The sequence below is a fragment of the Trichoderma gamsii genome (genome assembly GCF_001481775.2).
Source record: "Trichoderma gamsii strain T6085 chromosome Unknown Scaffold_57.2, whole genome shotgun sequence".
Lineage (NCBI taxonomy): Eukaryota > Fungi > Ascomycota > Sordariomycetes > Hypocreales > Hypocreaceae > Trichoderma > Trichoderma gamsii.
Window position 1 is genome coordinate 160,813 of NW_020171394.1, and position 20,274 is coordinate 181,086.

Genomic DNA, 20,274 nt, shown 5'->3' on the forward strand with positions numbered 1-20,274 from the left:
AATCCCCCATTTTTACAAAGCTTTAACCATACTACGATCATCAAAAACATCCCTCAGCAGCGCTTCCACGCAAGCATCTCTATCCAGCGCCCCCATAGCATACGTCGACTCAAAGGCAAAAATGCTGAGTTGCCCAAAGAATGGCCTAAGAACTTTAGCAACCAACTCATCCTTTCTCTCAAAGCTGACGTCGTCGTTAATGCCACCAGCGCCGAGGAGCGGAAGGCGGCGTGGGCCGTTCTGGTTGGTCGCCATCTGTGCCATAATCGTTGCGTCGTCATGCCCAGCAATGGTGGTCGCGCCAAGCTCTTCGGATATCTCGTCGACCAGGGCGACGGGCTGGTACGTGGACGATCTGTATACCGCCTCGATGGTGTCCGTCACGAAGAGCCACTCGTGCAGCTGGAAGTCGTCCGGTGCCACGCAGATGAGCAGGTCGAGCAGCTTGCAGGCCTGCAAGATGGCGGCGTTGACGTAGACTTCGGATGCCGTGCTGTGGTCTGGGGCGACGATGGAAGATATGGCAGAGTGAATCTCGGCGTTGACAACGGGCCACAGCCTGGCGAGATGGATCGGGCTGACCTTGAGCACCAATGCCCTGATGACCATGTACACCTCTGCTCGCGTGGTGGATGATGGAGATGAGGTTGACGTGGCCCCGAATAGCTCAACCACCTTATCAAAGATGGCAGGGATATCCGTGACAAAGGCATCCTCTGCCGAGGCAAGAATCAGAGTAGCAATCCTTCGCAAGTTAAGCTGCGTCTTCCGATCCGCCTCAAGACGAGCTGAAGTGGCGCCCACCCCGAATACTATTCCCGCAGTGGTAGGAGCACTGATGCGGCCAACAATCTCGGGGATTCTCTCCTTATCTGTCAATGCCCACTGCCGCAGCAACGGCAACCAGTCGTTCTGAACCAAGGAGAGGTTCATTGCGAAGAATTTACTATCATTGAAAGCCTCGCTGACATCCTTCTTCCAGGCTTTCTGGTTGTTTGGCAACCTTGAAAGCTCATGTAAGAGCTTCAGGGTGCTGGAAGAGACCGAATCTGGGAACGTCTTGGAGCGGAAAGTCGGACCAATAACATTGGAAGATATCGTTGCAGCTGCCGAGAGAACTCGGTCTGGTTCAAGCAGAATCTTTGGCAGATTAGGGACGATGGAGGCCAGAATAGCCACGACATCATCAGATCTTTCGATTGCACCGGGAAACGTGCCGCGACGTTCAAGCTCGCCCTTAACAAACTTGGTCCCCGACGTGCCGTTCGAATTGCTTGAATCAGTAAAAGTCGGCCTCGTAGTGAAGAGAGCAGTGATGAGCCTTAAGAAGAGATCCTACCAAGGGGTTATTAGTTTAGTCAATGTGCCTTATATAGCGATTACAAATGAAAAGACATTAGCTTTTATCTTACCCCTAATTCCCTGCGCATTTTTCGCTGCTCGCCGAAATTGGTATTGTCAACTTTCTCACCCAAGATGGCGGCAAACTCAAGAAGGCTGGGAAGCGTTTGTCTGTGGGGGAAAGGATTGTTCAGGAGGTCCTTCAAGAACGTTATGCAGTCTTGCCATATCTCATCCATGGCATCGTCATCTAGTGACCTGGCGTATTCGACCAGGAAGACAACCAGGTCGGCATCTTGAAGTGAGATTGTCATTGTCGACTTCCGTGAGGGTTCCAGCGCGGCAGGGTTCGTACGGCTGTATATGGAGTTGAAAAGAGCCGGCATCGAGTGTTTTGGTCTTGCAGCATCTAAAGCTGCTAAGAAGCTGAATACGGTGACATGTTCTGCAGCGCTTGTTGAGTTTCTCCATACATCAATCACGGTCTCGAGGCTTTCGAGAGTCTCCGCTGTGAAAAGATGTTCGAGGAGTCGCCTTGCCCGATTCCTCATCCTCAGAGATGTGTAGTTAAAGGACGCTGAGGAATTGATGTCCTGCGTGGTGGCTTCATCCCCTTGTCCCCATGACCAGATTGAAAAGCACATTCGCACAGCATCTTGGAAGGCCAAATGAACAGTCAAGCGGTCATTGGCCGTGGCGCTTCGAGACTGAGGGGAGTCTGACTGGAAGACACCCGATACCATGCTCCCAAAGATTGACTGAGGCTGGTCGGGGCCTTTCACAGCCAGTGCTTGAGCTTCTTCAGCCAACAATTGGTCATGTGCCTTAGCCAAGACTTGTTCAAGAGCATTGAGAAGGTAGATTAGAGTAGATTCCGGCGTACCAGCCTCACTCTTGACTTCGTATGATTCGTCTTCAAACAAGATCTTCAAGTGAGAGAAGGTAGCGCCTATTTGTTTGCATAGCGTTTCGACAAGGGGTATTAAGATCTGAAAGATGGACTGGGAATAAAAGGGCAGACATCTGCCCAAAAATGAGACCCAAGTGTCTAGAACAAACTGGCTGTTTGTTGAACTTAGGCCTGACTGTAGGCACTTGAGTAGTTGGGGTGGCATTACCATAGGAGGTGGTGCCATGTCGCCGGAGGAGATAGATAATCTAGTTGCATGTAAAGGATCCGCGCTTGATCTTCTCTTTTCGGCAATCGAAGATATAGCAAGTTCCGTTACCACGGCATCATGTAACTTGAGAGCGTCAAAAACGACGTCAAGCAAAAGAACTTGCACATACGGATCCGTATTTCCAATGGAAGTCGACAGTCTATCAATCAGAATATGATCAAGATTAAGATTGAATAGAGGAGCGGCGTGATGACTTGTGAGGAAGTGGTGAAGAACCGTCAGTGCATAACGATGCAGCTGGGAGACTCTGTTGCTCAGGTCTTCGCTAGCAGGCGAAGTTGCAATGCCAGTAATACAGGCCATACACACCCGAACGAAATAATCCTGTAGCGTGATGTCGTCTTCATCTCCGCCAGCTAGAAATGCGTAATCAGCAGAGATATCAAGACGTTCATGGGAGTTATGGAACACATACTGGATATTTGTACCTGCGCCATATCCCCAAAGGAGAGATGCTTGGATACAAGGACTGCCCCTGAAGTTTCTCCAGAGTGAATTAAGACGTGATAGAGAGTCCGTAAATAGTACAAGCAGAGATCTATATCGTCATCTTCGGTGAAGGCGAGGGGTTCAGGCAGAGACTTTTCAGCCTGGAAGTCTTTTCCAACTTCGCGAAGAAAGGGTATCTCTCCAAATTTCATAACGAAGAGTAAAAACAATCTGCGTTCATTAGCAAACCAATGACAATTACAGGGGATCATGATAGAAAATTACCTATCAATGCCAACCATATTGCTGAGCCATGATTTGACAGTCATAAACAACTGCGTCCTGTCGTCTAACAGTCCGTCAAGCACGAGGAATAGAGGTCGCGTCAGTATAATCTCATAATGGTCAGTCCCACTAAATCTTTGGCCAGATTTTACTTCAACTGTAGGGATCTTTGGCCCACGTCGATCGGATTGGGTATCTTGGATAGTATGTGACCACAGAACGCCGAAAGCACGCCCAATATCTGCGCCATCGCCGGCACTCTGGTTCACTATGATACTCGCAAGCGAGGCTTCAACATCACGGCGAGTAAATGAAATAGCTGCCTGAAGCTGCCATAGGCATCGGACAGTTTCCACATGATATTTGGGCTCAGAGGCGGAAAGATATGACCATGCATGGCGAACTAAAGGGTGTACTAGCTCAGACAACTCTGAAGTTGAGATTCGTCCAACATGATGAAGCTGCGTGATGAGATGCAGAATTGAAGAAAAGTCTGAAAACCTCAGGGGTCGCTTCTGTGTGACCTGTGCCTTTAAGGAGGACATTAATATCTTCTCATCGAATCTGTAGGTTTTTGGAACTTTCAACAAGATGAGGAGTAGAATCTTGATGTGAAAACTCAAAGAACAAGGTGAATCTTGCTCAGTCGAATCATCAACAATGTACTTGACTGCTTTTTCCAGGATCAACTCTCCCGTTTCTATGTGAGAGAAAGGTATTGGAGAAGCGTCAGGATTTCCTTGCCCTTGGACATAAAAGTCTTGAATTCTTTTCAATAAATCTTTGGCTGCCAGTGACGTAGAGGAACCGGATTCTTTCTTTTGACTGGCTTTGCTTTTAGACGGCTCTGTGAAAGCCCAGCCCGGCACCAATTCCAAGAGCGAAACGACAATGCCAAGGACTTGTTCTTTCAGAGATGGACTAGGACCATCTGGCAGACACATGGTATCTTTTCGACTTGCCACATCTTCTAACATGGCCAAAGCAGCGAGGCAGGCCAGGGGAGCATGGACTGTGCTCATCTCTCCGTCGTGCACATTGAAATGGGCGATGATAAACTTGACCAAAGAGAGTTTGTCGCTTCGATCTTCACTGTTAGCTTTCTCTGAGCTAATAGCTTGATCCAAAAGTCCAACGAGCTCGCCGTATATAAGACCACCTTCAATGCCATCGAAAAATACACTTGCGCTGCGTAGAACCTCTGCAAATTCTCCCTTGGCCGGGCCTTGATTCTGAAACTGCCGCACGCTCTCCACCACGGGAAGAAAGATGTCTGGTATCACCAATCCACCAACTTCCAACTTGTCCATCAAAGAGAGGCAAATACGATAGGGGCGGGTTCGTTCGGCAACTCCACCGCGTGAAGTATCTTTGATCATTTCCAGTAGGGCTTTTGTAAGAGATTGTAGACCAAACTGCTCGAAATAGTTCGTTCGAGAGGATAGTAGAGCCTGCTGCCCGTCTGAGGCGCCACCATGTAAGTCTTGGTTGTGTTCAGTTTCGTTGCCTGTTGGCTCAGGGCCAAGGAGCCATGCCCATAAGCGACGATTTAAACTCATATCTCGTCGGGTAACTACTCCAACAGCCGCTCTCAATAGAAGTTCCAGATCACCAGGTTTAACAAGAGATTGTAACACTTTGGAATTAAGTGGGAGATGAGAGACAAGTAGATCAAGAAAGCCACGCTGGATCAACAGCTGCTCATCAGAAAGTCCACTAGCAAAGCACCTTACCAGCAAACCTGGTTCTGGAGTCGTAACAATCGCGAGAATCTCACTGCTGATGCCGCCTTGTTCTGTACCATTCTCCTTTTTTTCGCTGGATGTCATAGATGAATCTGAACCCAAGACAGGCAGGGTTCGGACCAAGTAGGCTAAAGCACCAGCACGGCGGCTATGGCTTGTAACAGAAGCTAGAAAGAAGCACTGCCAGAAGAAATCGTCGCCTGTGGCATGTTGCTCCGTGAGAGTGACGCTATCTGTTGGTCGGATGGCTTTTTTGAAGCTCCCAACCAGTCGCATAGTTCGGTCGAAATCTTCGCTAGTTTCATCTTCTAAACCGGGTAGCAATGCTAGTATGATTGATTTCATAGCTGGACGTAATGACCTGGAATCGACACCCGTGAAATGACGCTCAAGAAGGTCAAGAAATGGCGACCGGACGGAAAGCGATGCAAATGAGAGAGTGGGTGCTAATCCCGGAAGATATAGAGGGAGGTCTCGCGAGAGCCCATCTTTTCCAATTGCTTCAAATACATAATTATAAACTTCGAGCGCCTTCTGGTGGACACCCGAGGGTAAAGACGGGTTTAAGCATTGTGATAGACGTTTGGCGACGGTAATCTTGGAGGGAATAATGGTGCTAGCGGGTGGTCGAGCTTGTAGACTCTATCCAAGAATGTCAGTATATCATGCTATAAAACGAAAGTGTCGGAATTGTATTGCAGCTATATCTGACCTTGAGCAGCCTGTTCAGGAAGGATATATAGTCAGCCCATTCCTCCAGTGCTGTTTCGAACAAGAGCAGCGCTTTGTCGACTCCGCCAGCGTATCGACGGTATGCCTTGTCCTTAACTGGGGCATCTCCTAGACTCTCTGGATCAGCAAAATGATTGAGAAAAGCCATTGCCAATGAGGCCTACCCACCTCCGCCGAGTTGATTCCTCCATTGCCGCGGAATGGGCGAGTCCCGCCCGGAACTCTCTGGCGACCCGGAGCGTACACCAGGACCCAGTTCAAGCGCCATTATGCCAGGCTGATTGGTTCATGGGTGAGATCAATGGCAGCAGCGTTTTGAGGTCAGAAAGCGAGTCGCATAGCGGCGAGGGACAGCGGTAGCTACAATGCAGTTGCCGGGCAGCTTCACGATGATTCGCCAGAGTTGAAGTCGTCCAGAAGGCTACGTTTCAGTGGTTGCGCCCAAAACGCGGGAGTCGCCAGAGCTAAGGTGCCGACATACGTAGCCAACCCCACTATAGGTGCTTGATTGGCACCAACTGACGCAAGGCTACAGGCTATGGGGCCGAGTACGTACCGGCCACAGCGGACCAGACAGCGCTTCGGAGCTTTTGCTTCTAGCCTCGAACTTCCTCCACTGCCCTACCTATTCGATCCGCCTGTCTCTCATTGTCGCCGCGACCAAAAGCGCAATGGCATGATGGATGGCAAGGCTGTCTCGATAGCAGCAAGATCGCGCAACCTTCTAGCCCTTGCTAGATGAGTGCCCCCTAGGTTCCGCCCTCCTTGAGATGCTACAGAACTGCGCGCCACGATGGGACAGGAGAGCGATTCCCCCGTCGAGGAGCAACCCCCTCCGCTCCCACCTCGACCACACGCGAGGAGCATGAGCAGTGCCGTAGACCAGAAATCCTATCTAGGCGAAGCGACAACCGCTGTCACACCTTTAGAGATCCAGACTCTGTCGTTCCCCGACGGGACACGAGGGACATTCTCCACGCATTCCAGGTCTGCGTCGACACCGACAGGCAGCGGCTATACGTCTCCCAATTACCGACCAAGCAGCTCGGGGGCTGACGGCGACGATGCCGCCAGTATTACGAGCTTTGCGCCGACGATGCGCCCGGCGGGAGACATTGCCAGCCTGTTGACGTCCTCGCTCAGTAAGAAGAGCGCCGCATGGAATCTGCTAAAGGCGCAGGCAGCAAATGTCCAGCCGTTTGAGAAACATTACAGAAGCGCCGATGATCGACTTGCCGATTTCGAGAAGGAATTCGCTGCGCTTCCCGACGAAGCAAATGAGTACTTCAAAGACGACGAAAGGTTGGCCATTTGGCGGTCCAAATTGAAGCAGTACATGATCCTATCTTCCGCCGGCAAACCCATTTGGAGCCGACATGGAGACCTCAACCTTATAAACTCCTCCATCGGAGTAGTACAAACTATCATATCTTTCTACGAAGGGTCGAAAAATCCTCTCCAGGGGTTCACAGCTGGCAACACCCGATTCGTGGTATTGACTCAGGGACCACTCTATTTCGTAGCCATCAGCAAGCTTGGGGAAAGCGACTCACAGCTACGAGTGCAGCTGGAGGCTTTATATATGCAGATCTTGTCGACACTTACGCTACCTTCCCTAACCAACATATTCGTGAATCGGCCGTCCACTGATTTGCGCAAACCGTTGCAAGGAACCGAAGCTTTACTGTCATCGCTAGCAGACAGCTTCACGAAAGGGTCTCCCTCAGCATTGCTAAGCTCATTGGAATGCTTGAAGCTGCGCAAGTCGCAGAGGCACACAATCAACAATACATTCCTGAAATCGAGAGCCGACAAGCTGCTCTACGGGCTCATTGTAGCAGGAGGCAAGCTTGTCAGCGTTATCCGGCCACGGCGCCATTCTCTTCATCCTAGCGATCTCCAGCTCATATTCAACATGCTCTTCGAGTCGGAAGGCATCAAAGCTGGAGGCGGCGAAAACTGGATCCCGCTGTGCCTGCCGGCCTTCAATAACAAAGGCTATCTATACATGTATGTCAGCTTTTTCGAGGGAGTATCGGGCGAGCAGGCGACGGCACCCGCTGCGGCCGTGGGACAACCGGTGGACGAAGAGATTGCCATGATCCTCATCAGCCCGGACAGGGAAGCATTCTTCAGTCTCAAACAGATGCGAGACGACGTTGCGCAGCAGCTAGCGAAGAACGGCAGCCTCGCCATCATCCGAGACGCCGCTCGTGCTGGTCGCCCAAGCATGACGCAGATTGCGCCGGGAAGCCCTATTTGCCATTTCTTGTTTAAGTCGCGAGCGAATGTGCAATTTTGCATGTCCAACCTAGAGCCGACTTTCAGCCATCCTGTAAAGAGAAGACGTCTAATGACGGTATATCATGAGTTGCAAGCCTCAACCCACGCAAAGAATGCGCATCTTAAGATTTTGCAATGCGTGAGCGATGATTCTACATCTCTTGCTTGGCTCACTCCTGCTTTTGAACTCTACTGCATTGGTGGGCCTAATTTGTCACGAGCAGCAATGGCGCAGGGCGCCAATAAGATTATGCAATGGATTAAGAGAGAAGAGAACCGATTGTTCATCATTGGCGGCGGTGTATTTTGACACCTTTCTTTGAGTTCATAAATCATTATCATACAAATTGCAAGTTTATCCAGCCCCCCTTATCCAGTGCCACTGCCTTGCCCTCGCATTACTATCAATGGTAATGTTAGTAAAGACTGAAGCTGCAGGTTGTTGTTGTTTTTCCTTGAGCCGTATCAATTTGTTGTAGAGTGTTTTTCCTCCCCTTTTTCTTCCTTGTTCTTTGTTCTTTGTCGCCGTCCAATGTTTCCTTTTTGGTCCTGTTTTAAGTCGGCTTGGGAATTTCGGCCACAGTGATGATGGTCGAAGGCTGAGTGTGATTGTTGCGTTTGCCGTATCCTGTCTCCATTGGCAAGGTGCTCATCCTCCTGGAGGCCCTACTCGGGGGCGGTCGTAAATCAGAAAAGCCTTCGCCAGGGCGTGAAGGACGCTGTCGTTTAATGGTCAACGACCGCTTGGCCCATTGCAGTACCTTGTCGTTGACGCTCGCCCGGCGCTTGGGCAATTGCACCCAGCTATCGTCGTAGCTTCGCTGAGGCGGCGGCGGAACCTTGTCTTTGCTCTCCACAAAGTAGGACGTCTTGGGAGGTGGAGGGTCCAGGAAAGACTCGGAGAAGGGGGCGTCAAAGTCCTCGTGGAATCGAGGGCTGCGGATGGGGCTGCGTGACTGGAACTGGAGATCCGGCTGGCTGGCGGCGGGCATCAAGAGGTGGAAGTCTGGTTTGCGGGAAGCCATGGCGAAGGTGGTTGTATTTTTTAGGTAGAAATACTGAACTGAACTGTCAAGCGAGCGTGTTATCAAAAGAGTGTGAGGTGGCAAATCAATTGCTGAGAAATAGGAAAATTCAGGTCATTGACGCAGACGGGGGCGAGGTATATGGCCACAGCAGGTGAGATGTTTTGGCTACAGGGACGAGCTCTCTTATAAGTCTGGTGCTACGAGGTGCTCAGAGCTTAATCTCCCTAGAAACGTGACGCTGAGACGTTTTTTAATTTGGAAAGTTTAAAAAAAGACTGGCGGTTGACGAAATGAAAGAAAAAAACTCTATAATGTCTCTCGGAAGGGCGGGAGGAGATAAGAAAAGAGAGACGGGCGAGCGAAGGGAACAGAAAATTTCAATGCCCTATGACTCTCCGGTAGTGTAGCCAACGAGCAGCGCAGAAACTATTAACAGATGCAGCTAATGGCCCGTACCACCACGGCGTTGAAAGGATTGCCGCATGTCATTACCCACAGTGCCCCTGACTAGAGCGCGTCGTGCTGGTGGAGTTGCGGGGGGCCAGCCAGTCAAGATCCGGGCATGTCCTGTAGGGCCCCTCTCCAGGGGCACTGCGGCGCTAGGGTTCAGGCCCGGTAGCGGCCGGCAGAGGCCACGCAGGGCACGCTGTGGCCTTGGAACGGTGCTGGATGGGTGGCCTGGCCTCGCACTTGTGATGCCGAGGGACCTGCGTGCCAAAGTCTAATGGGCTCTTGGGGCCTCTATTCGAGCAGCGGCTCGTGTTTGCTTGGGACTTGGTGTTGTGGTTCTGTTTTCTTTGTTCTGTTGCTGTTATTGTCGTTGTTCCAGCTGAGCGAAGTTGGCAGACGCGCTCATCTCGTTGGTTGCAGCACCTACTACCGCTTGTACCTAATGCTGTCCATTTCTTCAGTTTTTAATCTCCGATCATGTTTCTAGAACAAATGTCCCGGACCCAAAGACAGACCCAACCGCTACGCTGTAGCACAAGCCGTTAGAAGGGTCGTGGCAGGCTGGCAAAGCAGCTCAAAGATCAAGAGGGGAACCCCTGCTAAGGAAGCACGTGAGGCATGCGGGCATGGGAAAATCATTTCGCCAAAGTGCCCGCATAAACGAGAGGAGAATCACCTGTCATACGTGTGATTAAAACGCACGTCCACTACGCCGTAGTCGCACTAAGGCGAAACGGCAGCATCCAGGCGGTGGGAAAAAAACAAACATTGGAAAACACGACAGAGTTCAGCTACGTCTCGGATAAATGCAGGGCTGCACCGCAATTGGCCGAAAGATGGACCCGGTCCTGGTTCCTGGATCCTGCCCTCTGTCATAACAAAATATGCTTTCAACTACTCGAGATGGCTGCAGACAACAACGGCGTTATGGTTATTTTTGAAGCAGTAGCACCATTTACTGGCACCATGTGTCTGTGCTATGACCTCATGAGCATGAGTACAGTTTGCATGGAGGGCTGCGTTACGAGACTACCTGTATATAGAGCAATGATGCTCAATTAAACCAACAGCGCCACACCCACTGAGCAGTAGTACTATTAGTAGTACACAGCTCAAATGTTGTTATCTGAGGCCACATGATGGGTGCAGTGCCTTGGAACCCCCAGTACTTCAGGCATTCTCCCGGGGCAACATCAACAGGTTCAAACTCTAAAATGACTCTTCTTGAAACTACAAAGCTGATGGATGCCAGGTATTTTCGGCAGTTGGGAAAGCTGCTCTTTATCCGTGCAAACCAGGTGCCATCAGAAGATCCAATGAGTCCAAGCTGCATCTCCAGGGTAGCGGACGATTTGGTGCGGTCCATGTACTGAAATGCTGTCCTCGGTCCTTTTTCAGCGACGATCCCAAGTACTAGCACTACTAATAACACCTTCCTTTCATCAATCATACCCATCAGCTGGCGTCTACCTATGCTTAGGCGGCAGCATGGATTTCCAGCTTCTAATAATATTTTTTCGAACATCCTGCCGCCGCTATTAGAATTTACTCAAGGAGGAATATCTCTAGAATACGAAAAATTACTTCACGATACACGTATTCCTTATACTTCCGGGCAGGTACCGCCGTGTGCCCTGGTACATGCCTGCATTCCAGTGAAAGTGATTCATCGCAACTTCCTCCTCCACGCGCCCTCATATTTCATACTGCCAGATGGACCTTCCAATGTGCATCGCCTCTTTCTCGCCAAGATGCCGACGCATAGTCAAGCCTCTTTGCCGTGGCCCGCCCTCTTCACCTGAAAATGTTCGTGCCAAAAGTGCTGGTCGCCTCGCCGCATCTTCTTGGAGTTGGTTTACAGTTCTCGTGTTCTGGAGGTTTTTGATTTGCAGGTGTCGACCCGTCGTCTTTGGCTTTTCTGCTTCTTGTTCGAATATCTGAGCCCTTCTTTTTTTTAGTTTAATGTGTATGATTATTTTCGCCTTGCCCATCCCATCACAGCCAGGACTAGCTGCGTTTCCATGGACGCTGCTCGACTACGACAGAGATCTGCCAGTCATTCTTCGCTGCGCAGCCAGTATCGATATCAAACCAGAATGATCAACTACACGAATCCTCGTCCGCCAGCTCATAGGCACCCCTTACGCAGAGTCAACGAAAACCCCGCTCTCCTACGCTCTCCTGGCCCTTTGGAGAGCATGCTAAAGACTACCACCGAGACAGGTGACATTGGCATCTTTTCCATCAGGCCGAATTCCTCTTCGGCACCCTTTGATCGACCACACAGACCCAGATCGCATCCCAGAGATGTGGATTTGTTGCTTCCAGCACGCTCATCGGGCTATGACGAAAACTACTACTACCGCTCCGATGACCATAAAAGAATGCGGCCATATCGCGACACCACGTCCGAAATTATATCTTTGTATGGTTCAGAAAGTCAGCACACTCTTTTGTCGTCAGTGTCCCCAGTCAGTCTTGAAGATGATCCCAGGTCGTATTCAATGACTACAACCAGCTCAAAACGAATCCCTTCTCAGAAATCGACAGGGACATTACAAAGCCAATCCAGCGGAGGTGGCTTTCAACGTCCAAGATCCCCCTTTCCTTACCCAACCCGATTGAAGCGCCCAGGAGTTCGCCCAGCTTCTCCAGCTCTGAGAGAGAATGGGGATATTGACTACAGTAGGATGGTTGAGCTAGAGCGTTTTTCTCAAGTAGGCCTCCAACTAGAAGCTCATACAGGAATCTCTTCATGTCTGACATCTTCGCAGAGAACTATTCACGGGTCATACAAACCTACCTTCTTCCACGGCTCTCGAAGGCCACCTCCGCTTTCCCTTCGTGCAGAGGCCAATAGGTCAACAACTTCTCTGCCGTCGAGACCGCTGCACTCACCTCATTTTTATGTACCGGGATCTTACCATGCCAGACCGCCCAATCCCTCCATGGCGTGGATGCCCAGGCAGCCAAGTAGAAACCAGCCATATCCCACGGATCAAAGCAATCGATCAGCCAGTCTTACATCCATCGTTGAGATGTATGATAAACCAACAACTTCAAATCAAAGTTGTGTGCCTCCTCAATCGACCGGCTCTATCTATTATGACTACAGTGAACAATTTGAAGACCGGCCCCCTTGGGACATTGACGTTGATGTGCCGCTTCACCCTATACCACAGAGAGCTGAAAATATTCGCCAATCTCTGTTGCTAATGGATGATATTCAAGGACGGTTTGATATTGGTGAAAATGATTCAGACTCGTCGGAATCCAATATGCAAGAGGTTGAGAAAGACTTGATGGAGCCCTCGCACCTATCAGACACTAGGGAACGTCATTCTGAGGGAACGGAAGCAAAGCAGCTGACTCTCCTGGATGAACCTGGCACCACGGATAATGAATGTTCTGCTTTGTTGAATTCTATCGAAATTGCTTTAAATTCCATTTCTGACAAAGAGCAAAGTCAACCGCCAGCTGGTTCAATTGAAGCGTCGCCAATTACAGAAGCAGATACCGCTGATATGGGCTCAATGATGAACGATCCAGCTTCTAAGAGGTCCATCTCGCCTCTGGAAAGGTCTCCTAAAACTTTAAAGACAAGCTTCAGTTTTGAGGAAGACCTTCGAAGCCGGTCGTCGTCTCAAAATGGCCGTCTTTCGAAGTTACGGTATTCGCTAGATCCTGCATTGTCCGACTTTGCTTCTGTTTTATCATCTTTTGACCGAATAGGAAGATTGTCAATTTCGAAAGACAACGAAGTCCAGTCCAGTGACATGAGAAACATTGAATCGACTCTATACCAGCAATGCGAGACAGAGGCAGCTGCTTCGAAGAGACTGAGTGAGCGATCGCCCCCACCGTCTTCAAACAAGGCTGGTACAGAGGAGAGGGCGTATCCAAAACGTCACCGACGACATATCGCAACAATGATGATTAGTACGGCTGGCGTTGCTTCGGATGAGTTTTCCAAGAGTAGCCCTGGGCGAGAGGACAAGTTGCCGATTCTCGCCCCAGAGCCCATATCGCCTGTACACGAGCTTAGAGTCAAGGAGAGTATCCCTCAGCTAATGAAATCATTGCCTCCGTTGCCGAGAGAAGCTCAAAAACTCTCGGGTTACGGTACTGTAGGCTTATTACCACTACCTAGTTGCTTGGTAGACGAGCCTTTGACGCCAAGCAAAGATGAGCCTGCATGTATGAACCAGAGATTCTCGTTCATTCCTTTGTGGGGAAGCTCGCAAAACATGCAGTCAAAATTCAGCACAAAGGCTGTGGCGCCATCTCCTTCACATCGAATCATTGGTGATGTAACATGCTCCGTTGCAGCCAGCAGGCCATTGTACAATGTTTTGCACGATTATGGACATAGCCCAGCAGGGCAGTCAAAACCCAAGCTCAAAGCATCATATAGCCAACTCGACCCAGTCCAACATAGTCAGGGCGGCCCTTCTCCGTATAGCAATCGATTGAAACAATGCAACTCACTCGCGGAGTTGGCACCCTGCGATGTAAAAGACCCCGTGGACGAAAGAATCAATACAGCTGTGGGTGGCAGAACGCAAGTATCGAACTGTGAATCCAACAGTGGCAGTTCAGCGAAGGCAGAAGAAAGGTCTACTCGTTTTCAACCGTCTCCTCAGCCGTCAGATCAGTTCAATATTCCTTATCCACCATCGCCCATACAAACCACAACTTACTCAAGCCCTAATACAGCAAAGTTTGGGACAGCTCTGACCAAAGCGCATAGCTATGATATCGGCTCGAGTGAGCCACGCGGGCTGCGAGGTAAATTATCGACGCTTCGGCTGCGATATGTCAGCCCACAACGCTCAACTACCGCATCAAAAGAGAACAGATCTATGCCTTCTTTGGGTAAAACCGGACTCTCGACGTTTCCCACCGTGGCCAGCAAAGGAACAGACATTACCTTTGGGGAAATGGGTAGCAATAAATACCTGCCACCTCTACCTGAGATGGATAAACAAGAGTGGCGTATAAAGAGGTGGGCGCGAGATGCCAGAAAGGCCGTTCGGCTATATGTGAAGAAGACATTGGATCGATCTCTCAAAGCGAACGCGTGAGTGACAGAGCCATTACTAGCTGGATCTTGGCAAAGTTCTGGAAGCGGTGGTCAGCAACAGATACTACGGTGATGCTGGGCGCTTTTAACAGGGTAAACAGCAACACGCTGCAAGTGTATAAACAGTATTAACAGAGATGTCCAACCATGAGTGGAAGATGGAGAAAGAGGGGAAACAAGGCGAAGAGATAACGAACGGAGTACTACGGAGGGTTTGTAAGAATATGCATGTATTCTAGTTTACAGAAATACTTAGAGCAGTTATGCCTAGACACTTAAGCTAATGATATACCCGCTTATTAGGCCTTGATAGTGTGCAATCCTTTATTTTCGCCTTTTTTACTCAAAGAGATATACGAAGCATATCCATCCAATTGAAATCCAGTACCAGCGAACGAACTAGTCGTATCTTGTACTGAAGACGGAGGCGCAACTCCGTCTCCATCAAGGCGATCCAAGATTTAGCATAAACGCTAGTAGTAGATTAGTAGGTACATGATACAGATGTGGATCTTTACACTTTGGGGTAAATCAGCAACTACAAGTTTATAAGTGCGCATGTGCTTTACGGCGAGTTATGTTCAGAATTACTAGTATATATCGTCCTATGAATCTAGACTTGGCTGTTAAACAGCTTTGATGGTTTCAATACGATCTACGCCCAGAAGCCCATTTAGAAACAAATGATTCAGACGTCGATAATAACAGGGCAACAAGCCCGACTTGCATCTCGAAGCAATGTACACACAACATCAACATCAGGCCTGGCACCTGGATATCTACAAGCCAATCTGATCATCTTGCCATCACGATACGCAAGCGATTTCCGCAACCTTTGCGCCAGAAACCCCGTCCCATGCCCCCTAATTGCAGAGTCTGAGACGACGGGATGCGATGATGCGGTGATTTCTCATATCAAGACCCTTCGCGGCGATGAAATTCTCGGCGAGGGGAGCGACCTCAGGCGAGACGCACCGCGATACATGGTATACAAGGATTCGAAGCTGGAGAAGAGCCACTGCAGCGATATCACGGCGGAGTGGACGAGCGACCATGTTGCGTTTCTGATCGGCTGCTCATATTCCTTCGAGGCGGAGCTGACTGCGGCCGGACTCCCGCCACGGCAGCTAGTACTAGGGAGAAACGTGCCCATGTACAGGACGACGCTGAGGCTGTGTCCGTCAGGGGTGTTTCGGGGAGGTACATACGTGGTGTCGATGAGGCCGTATAAGCGGCGGGATGTCGAGACGGTGAGGAACATCACGAGGAGGTTTGGGGCTACGCATGGGGAGCCGCTGGATTGGGGGTGGGAGGCGGTGGAGAGGCTTGGGATTGAGGATATTGATGGGCCGGAATGGGGGGATGCGCCGCTGGATGGAGATGGGAAACGAGCGTTTGGGGAGATGAGAGGTGGAGCTGAGGATGAGAATGAGGATGAGGATGAAGAGATTCCGGTGTTTTGGGGCTGTGGAGTGACGCCGCAGGAGGCGGTGATGAGGGCCGGGCTGGAGGGGCTGGTGATGGCTCATGCGCCGGGGCATATGCTGGTGCTGGATGCGCGAGATGAGGACATTGCAGGGTGATGATATTGCAAGATGAGGATATTGCAAGATGATGGGGGTTGGTGATGGTGACTTTGAGTTGAGGGCTTACATTGAATCTTGTAAGTCACAATGGGGCAGTTATGCTTTGGTTGGTTTGGTCGCAATCTTACCTTTCTATCCCGATTCATTAGCCTTTACGTTGCATCATGTCTATTATTTTCCCATACAGAAGCACTTTCGAGAGAACATGATACGAAAAGTAATTGTTGATGACGTCCGATTCCGTGTCAAGTCGACAAGCAATGTGGGCGGCACCACTATTAAGCGTCTTAGCGTCGGAGATGCTGGCCGAATCGATCATCACGTGGGTGCCTCTGGAGTTGATTTCCGGCGAGTTGCGCTGATTTCAACGACTATCTATAACGCTAACAAAGGGCTGAAGAAGCGCCATCTTGGAACGTTTGTTTAGGTCTGATCATCTGATGCATCTCTCGTCTCTCACGTGTCACGCTTTTTCTCTCTTTCATTGCCAGAGTTGTCAACCTAGGCGGAGAGAAGAAAAAAAGAGATCGACAACCACCACTAGCTAAAACTCTCTGTCTACTATCTGGGCACACTTTCAACCAAGCTGGAACCTGGCCATAACCCGATGGAGGAACCCCTCCTCGGCGACTCTGTAAAAACATCGTAGGTCTCAAAAGTTCAGCCTCACCAAGCCCACTACTAACACGCCAACCCGTCAGCTGTGAGCGATGCCGTCGCCGTAAGGTCCGTTCTGGATTCTATTCCAAAAATTCATCGCTCAAGTTTTTGAGGCTCATGTTTTGACTGTAGATAAAATGCGATCGAAAGCGTCCCTGTACAAGATGTGCCAAAGCGGGGACTGAGTGCGTCCTCCAGGGCATTGGAGAAAAGCAACGGTAAGTAGAGGCTGAGAGAAAGCCATTTCTGGTTTGCTGACGACGGCTTCGAAAACAGACCTGTTTCAAAGAGCTATATTCAAGCTCTGGAAGGCCAAATAACCGCGCTTGAGCAGGTCATCCGTAAGCTCGCCGTCGCCAACGGCGACGAGCGAGATCAGATCATCTCAGATCTATCCTTGGCCACGGCAGCTCCCGACGTCTCCCCACCAGATGGCGGACAGGCCGGTCCCGAGTCAGATGCCGGCCTTGCGGCTGCGCGGGTCAAATCTGGTCAACTGAGGCGATTGAGGGGAGAAAATGCGGCTCAGTTCTTTGGAGGAACAAGCGCATTGCAGATACACTTTTCAAAGGAATCATCCTCCTCGTCCCCGGCAGCGGCGAGTGCTATGGGTTTGGAGTCTTTGGCCATATCAACAGAGGGCCTGGATCCTAGTACTAACCAGAATCTCATCAACAGCAACGTGGGTCTGGGCGACCTGTATGGCTATGTTGATGACTTTGGCCTGAAGAGTGCCTCTTTCCAGTATGAGCCCCACCATGAAACTTCGCAGAAGCTCATGTCGACCTTTTTCTTGGAGATTTATCCATACAACATGGTCGTGTACCGCGAGTACTTTCTAAGAGACTACGATGTCGGATCTGGCAAATACTATTCAGACGTGCTGTTGTATTCCATATGCGCCCTGAGCGCGCTTCAGTACGATGACATGCTCAGCCTTTCCGACGTCTTTTCGAACCAGGCCCAGACTCTGCTTTACTCTAACCTTGATAGTCCTGACCTGACGACTCTCCAAGCCCTTATTCTACTTGGCTATCGTGAGATTGCTGTTGGCCGAGCATCCAAGGGCTGGCTGTTCTGCGGCATGGCTTTCCGTCTCGCGCATGAAATGGGCCTCCATCTCGATCCGACCAACTGGGAGGAGTCTGGCGAGTCAAGTGGTGAAAGAGAGATTCTGCGGCGAGTCTACTGGGCTGCGTTCATGGCTGACAAGCAACTCAGTCTATACTTTGGCAGGCCTCCGGCTCTGTACCCCGGCGAGTCGGATGTGCGGAATACCATCCGGCTGCGATATCCCCCTGGTTGGCAGGGTCTCCTTGAGACGTACATTTGCAAGGTGTCAGCAAATGAGTGGGATAACGGTGTTGCGCTCGTGGGCTCATTCATTTACAGGGCGGAATTGTCCAAGATTATTCATGTCATCATCACTGACTTGTTTGAGAATCGGAGAGGAGGCGCAGACCCGACCATAATCGCGACCAAGACGCGGAGAATACATGTGCAGTTGACCAAATGGCTCTCAAATCTCCCCAGCTTCCTGCACTGGAACCAATGGACGGTTGGCCAGGTGCCTCAAGTCGTTTTGCATCTTCAGTGAGTTTTTATTTTTGTAGTTTTTTCTGCATCCATTCAAGTCTTTCACGATGACTGATTATTATTTACTTTTTTTCTACCACTAGCATGATGTTTCACACCATCATGATAATTCTCCATCGGCCACCGTCGCATATGTTTGAGAAGCCAGGTATTGCCGACAGCGAAGACGTGGAAATCTGCTACGAATCTCTGCAGGCAATCCTACGTCTCATGCGAACCTTTTCTCGCTACTACCGCTATAGGTCATTGCCCTTGGACTTCGTGCACACGCTGTCCACCGCCGCGAGCACAGTCATGATGAAGCGCTTCCTGCAGAAGGCATCGTGGAGCGACCCGGACATTGAGCGAGCGCTGTCGCTCATCACGCTGGCCATGGACGAGATCCAAAACACCTGGCCCTGCGTGCGAGAGGTCAGGGACGTGCTCCTGCAGGCGCAGCAAACACAGGCGTCGATGCCGCCGGAGGATCCTCTGGATGCGCCGGATTTGATGAATGGGCTTGAAGTGAACAATGAGTTCTTTGCCAATCTAGGAGACGGCGATATTGGCACACTTATTACGGACGAGTTCTTGAGTGCGCAACTCCCGGGAATGGGTCTGGAGTCGGATCTGGAGCCATTTGATTTCAATCAGATGCCGGGACCTTCTTGAGGAGTAGGTTGTTAACGTTTTGTCTTTAACTCTTGGAGGGCTAGATCTCTTCTGTACACAGCCCTGTACTACCCCATCTTCACCTCTTACATACTTGGACCCATACTAAGCATGACCACGGCACATCACTTGTGGAAAAAAAAAATGTTCCGCGACAAGATAGATCATTGCTGCTCTCAAAAGACCTATGTCAACAGATCTGACAAGTATGTAACAGGTGGCTACTATTAGTAACATATCTAACGTTACATGGCAGCCCAGAAGGCTAGAGAGAGTGGTCAAAAGTGATGGATCGGACAAAGTTGCTCAGACACCTAGGAGAATGATGCCATGCGGAGCCGTGCAGATCTTTGCTTGGGGGAAGGCCCGGAAGGGTGATTCACCGCTACGTGAGCAGCCAAACAGAGCTGTCGGAAGTTTTGAGCAACATGCCGGCAGTGGGCCTGACTTTGGTTGAATTTCCCAAGAGATGGACATATTGTATGTTCCACAGTTAGAGTGTGACACACGGGCAATCGTTCCGCACAGATGGCTATGAAACAAAGTGTCCCGATGGTGGGTGGTATTTATCATCTGCACTGGAAAGGGATGAAACATGATACAGAGAATATATGACCATAGATGACCAAGGATTCATTTCCAGGCCTGGACATGGAAATATTTCGCAATAGCATCAAGACTTGCAGATTCGCCCATATACAAGCATCGGTTTCATTGTCGTACAGTGACGGAAGAACAGTAATAACGTACCTCACGAAGTACTAAGGTAGGTAGGTGGGTAAGCAGTCTTCTTTTCATGATCAAAGTAAACAGTACGAAATGGTAGGTATTGTGTATCAGCCGTAAAAATTACTAATACGCCGATTAAGTCCTCATCCTTGCCGCGTGCCCCAACCTGCACTCCATACGGAATATGTGCAGGGACTCAGTTGATGTTTTGATATCCATTGTTCGCCGATCGTGTACAACGTGGTGAATGTGACCGAGACTGCTCAGGGTGAAAGCACCGCGCTGCTAAATATAGCAAACGATATTGCCGAGCCGAGGCCCTGCGTACCCATGGACAGAGCCAGGACTTCGATACTGGTTTCGCTCTTTCAATGGCCTTTCCAGGTTTATTTTCGCGAATATCGTACCATGCTCGGGTTCAAACCTGGCGATGCCTTTGTTGCAGCCTAGGAGCGAGAGATGCAACGATGAGTACGTGGTACTGTAGAGGCGATG

The 20,274-nt window shown here is 50.1% G+C and overlaps 7 protein-coding genes across 7 annotated transcripts; 5 read left to right on the top strand and 2 right to left on the bottom strand.

Moving 5' to 3' along the window:
• Window positions 1–12: 12 nt before the first annotated feature.
• Window positions 13–5,981, bottom strand: TGAM01_v210176 (hypothetical protein; the record flags this gene model as incomplete). Its single annotated transcript, XM_024550738.1, has 6 exons — window positions 13–1,335; window positions 1,413–2,878; window positions 2,938–3,182; window positions 3,237–5,623; window positions 5,694–5,821; window positions 5,882–5,981. 6 exons carry the CDS (start codon window positions 5,979–5,981, stop codon window positions 13–15), a joined length of 5,649 nt encoding a protein of 1,882 aa, XP_024404527.1.
• Window positions 5,982–6,506: 525 nt separating this feature from the next.
• Window positions 6,507–8,306, top strand: TGAM01_v210177 (vacuolar fusion protein MON1; the record flags this gene model as incomplete). Its single annotated transcript, XM_018810986.1, has 1 exon — window positions 6,507–8,306. The coding sequence occupies one exon, from the start codon at window positions 6,507–6,509 to the stop codon at window positions 8,304–8,306; it is 1,800 nt and encodes a 599-aa protein (XP_018655799.1).
• A 244-nt stretch (window positions 8,307–8,550) lies between these two features.
• On the bottom strand, window positions 8,551–9,021 carry TGAM01_v210178 (hypothetical protein; the record flags this gene model as incomplete). The annotated part of the gene is made up of 1 exon (XM_018810987.1): window positions 8,551–9,021. One exon carries the CDS (start codon window positions 9,019–9,021, stop codon window positions 8,551–8,553), a length of 471 nt encoding a protein of 156 aa, XP_018655800.1.
• A 1,176-nt stretch (window positions 9,022–10,197) lies between these two features.
• Window positions 10,198–10,536, top strand: TGAM01_v210179 (hypothetical protein; the record flags this gene model as incomplete). The annotated part of the gene is made up of 1 exon (XM_024550739.1): window positions 10,198–10,536. A coding segment is annotated over one exon (339 nt), but the record flags the coding sequence as incomplete, so codon positions are not given.
• Window positions 10,537–11,495: 959 nt separating this feature from the next.
• TGAM01_v210180 (hypothetical protein) lies at window positions 11,496–14,558 on the top strand (the record flags this gene model as incomplete). Its single annotated transcript, XM_018810988.2, has 1 exon — window positions 11,496–14,558. The coding sequence occupies one exon, from the start codon at window positions 11,496–11,498 to the stop codon at window positions 14,556–14,558; it is 3,063 nt and encodes a 1,020-aa protein (XP_018655801.2).
• A 682-nt stretch (window positions 14,559–15,240) lies between these two features.
• TGAM01_v210181 (DUF1445 domain-containing protein) lies at window positions 15,241–16,140 on the top strand (the record flags this gene model as incomplete). Its single annotated transcript, XM_018810989.1, has 1 exon — window positions 15,241–16,140. One exon carries the CDS (start codon window positions 15,241–15,243, stop codon window positions 16,138–16,140), a length of 900 nt encoding a protein of 299 aa, XP_018655802.1.
• Window positions 16,141–16,750: 610 nt separating this feature from the next.
• TGAM01_v210182 (hypothetical protein) lies at window positions 16,751–19,050 on the top strand (the record flags this gene model as incomplete). The annotated part of the gene is made up of 5 exons (XM_024550740.1): window positions 16,751–16,788; window positions 16,845–16,869; window positions 16,936–17,021; window positions 17,080–18,396; window positions 18,483–19,050. The coding sequence occupies 5 exons, from the start codon at window positions 16,751–16,753 to the stop codon at window positions 19,048–19,050; spliced, it is 2,034 nt and encodes a 677-aa protein (XP_024404529.1).
• Window positions 19,051–20,274: the final 1,224 nt, after the last annotated feature.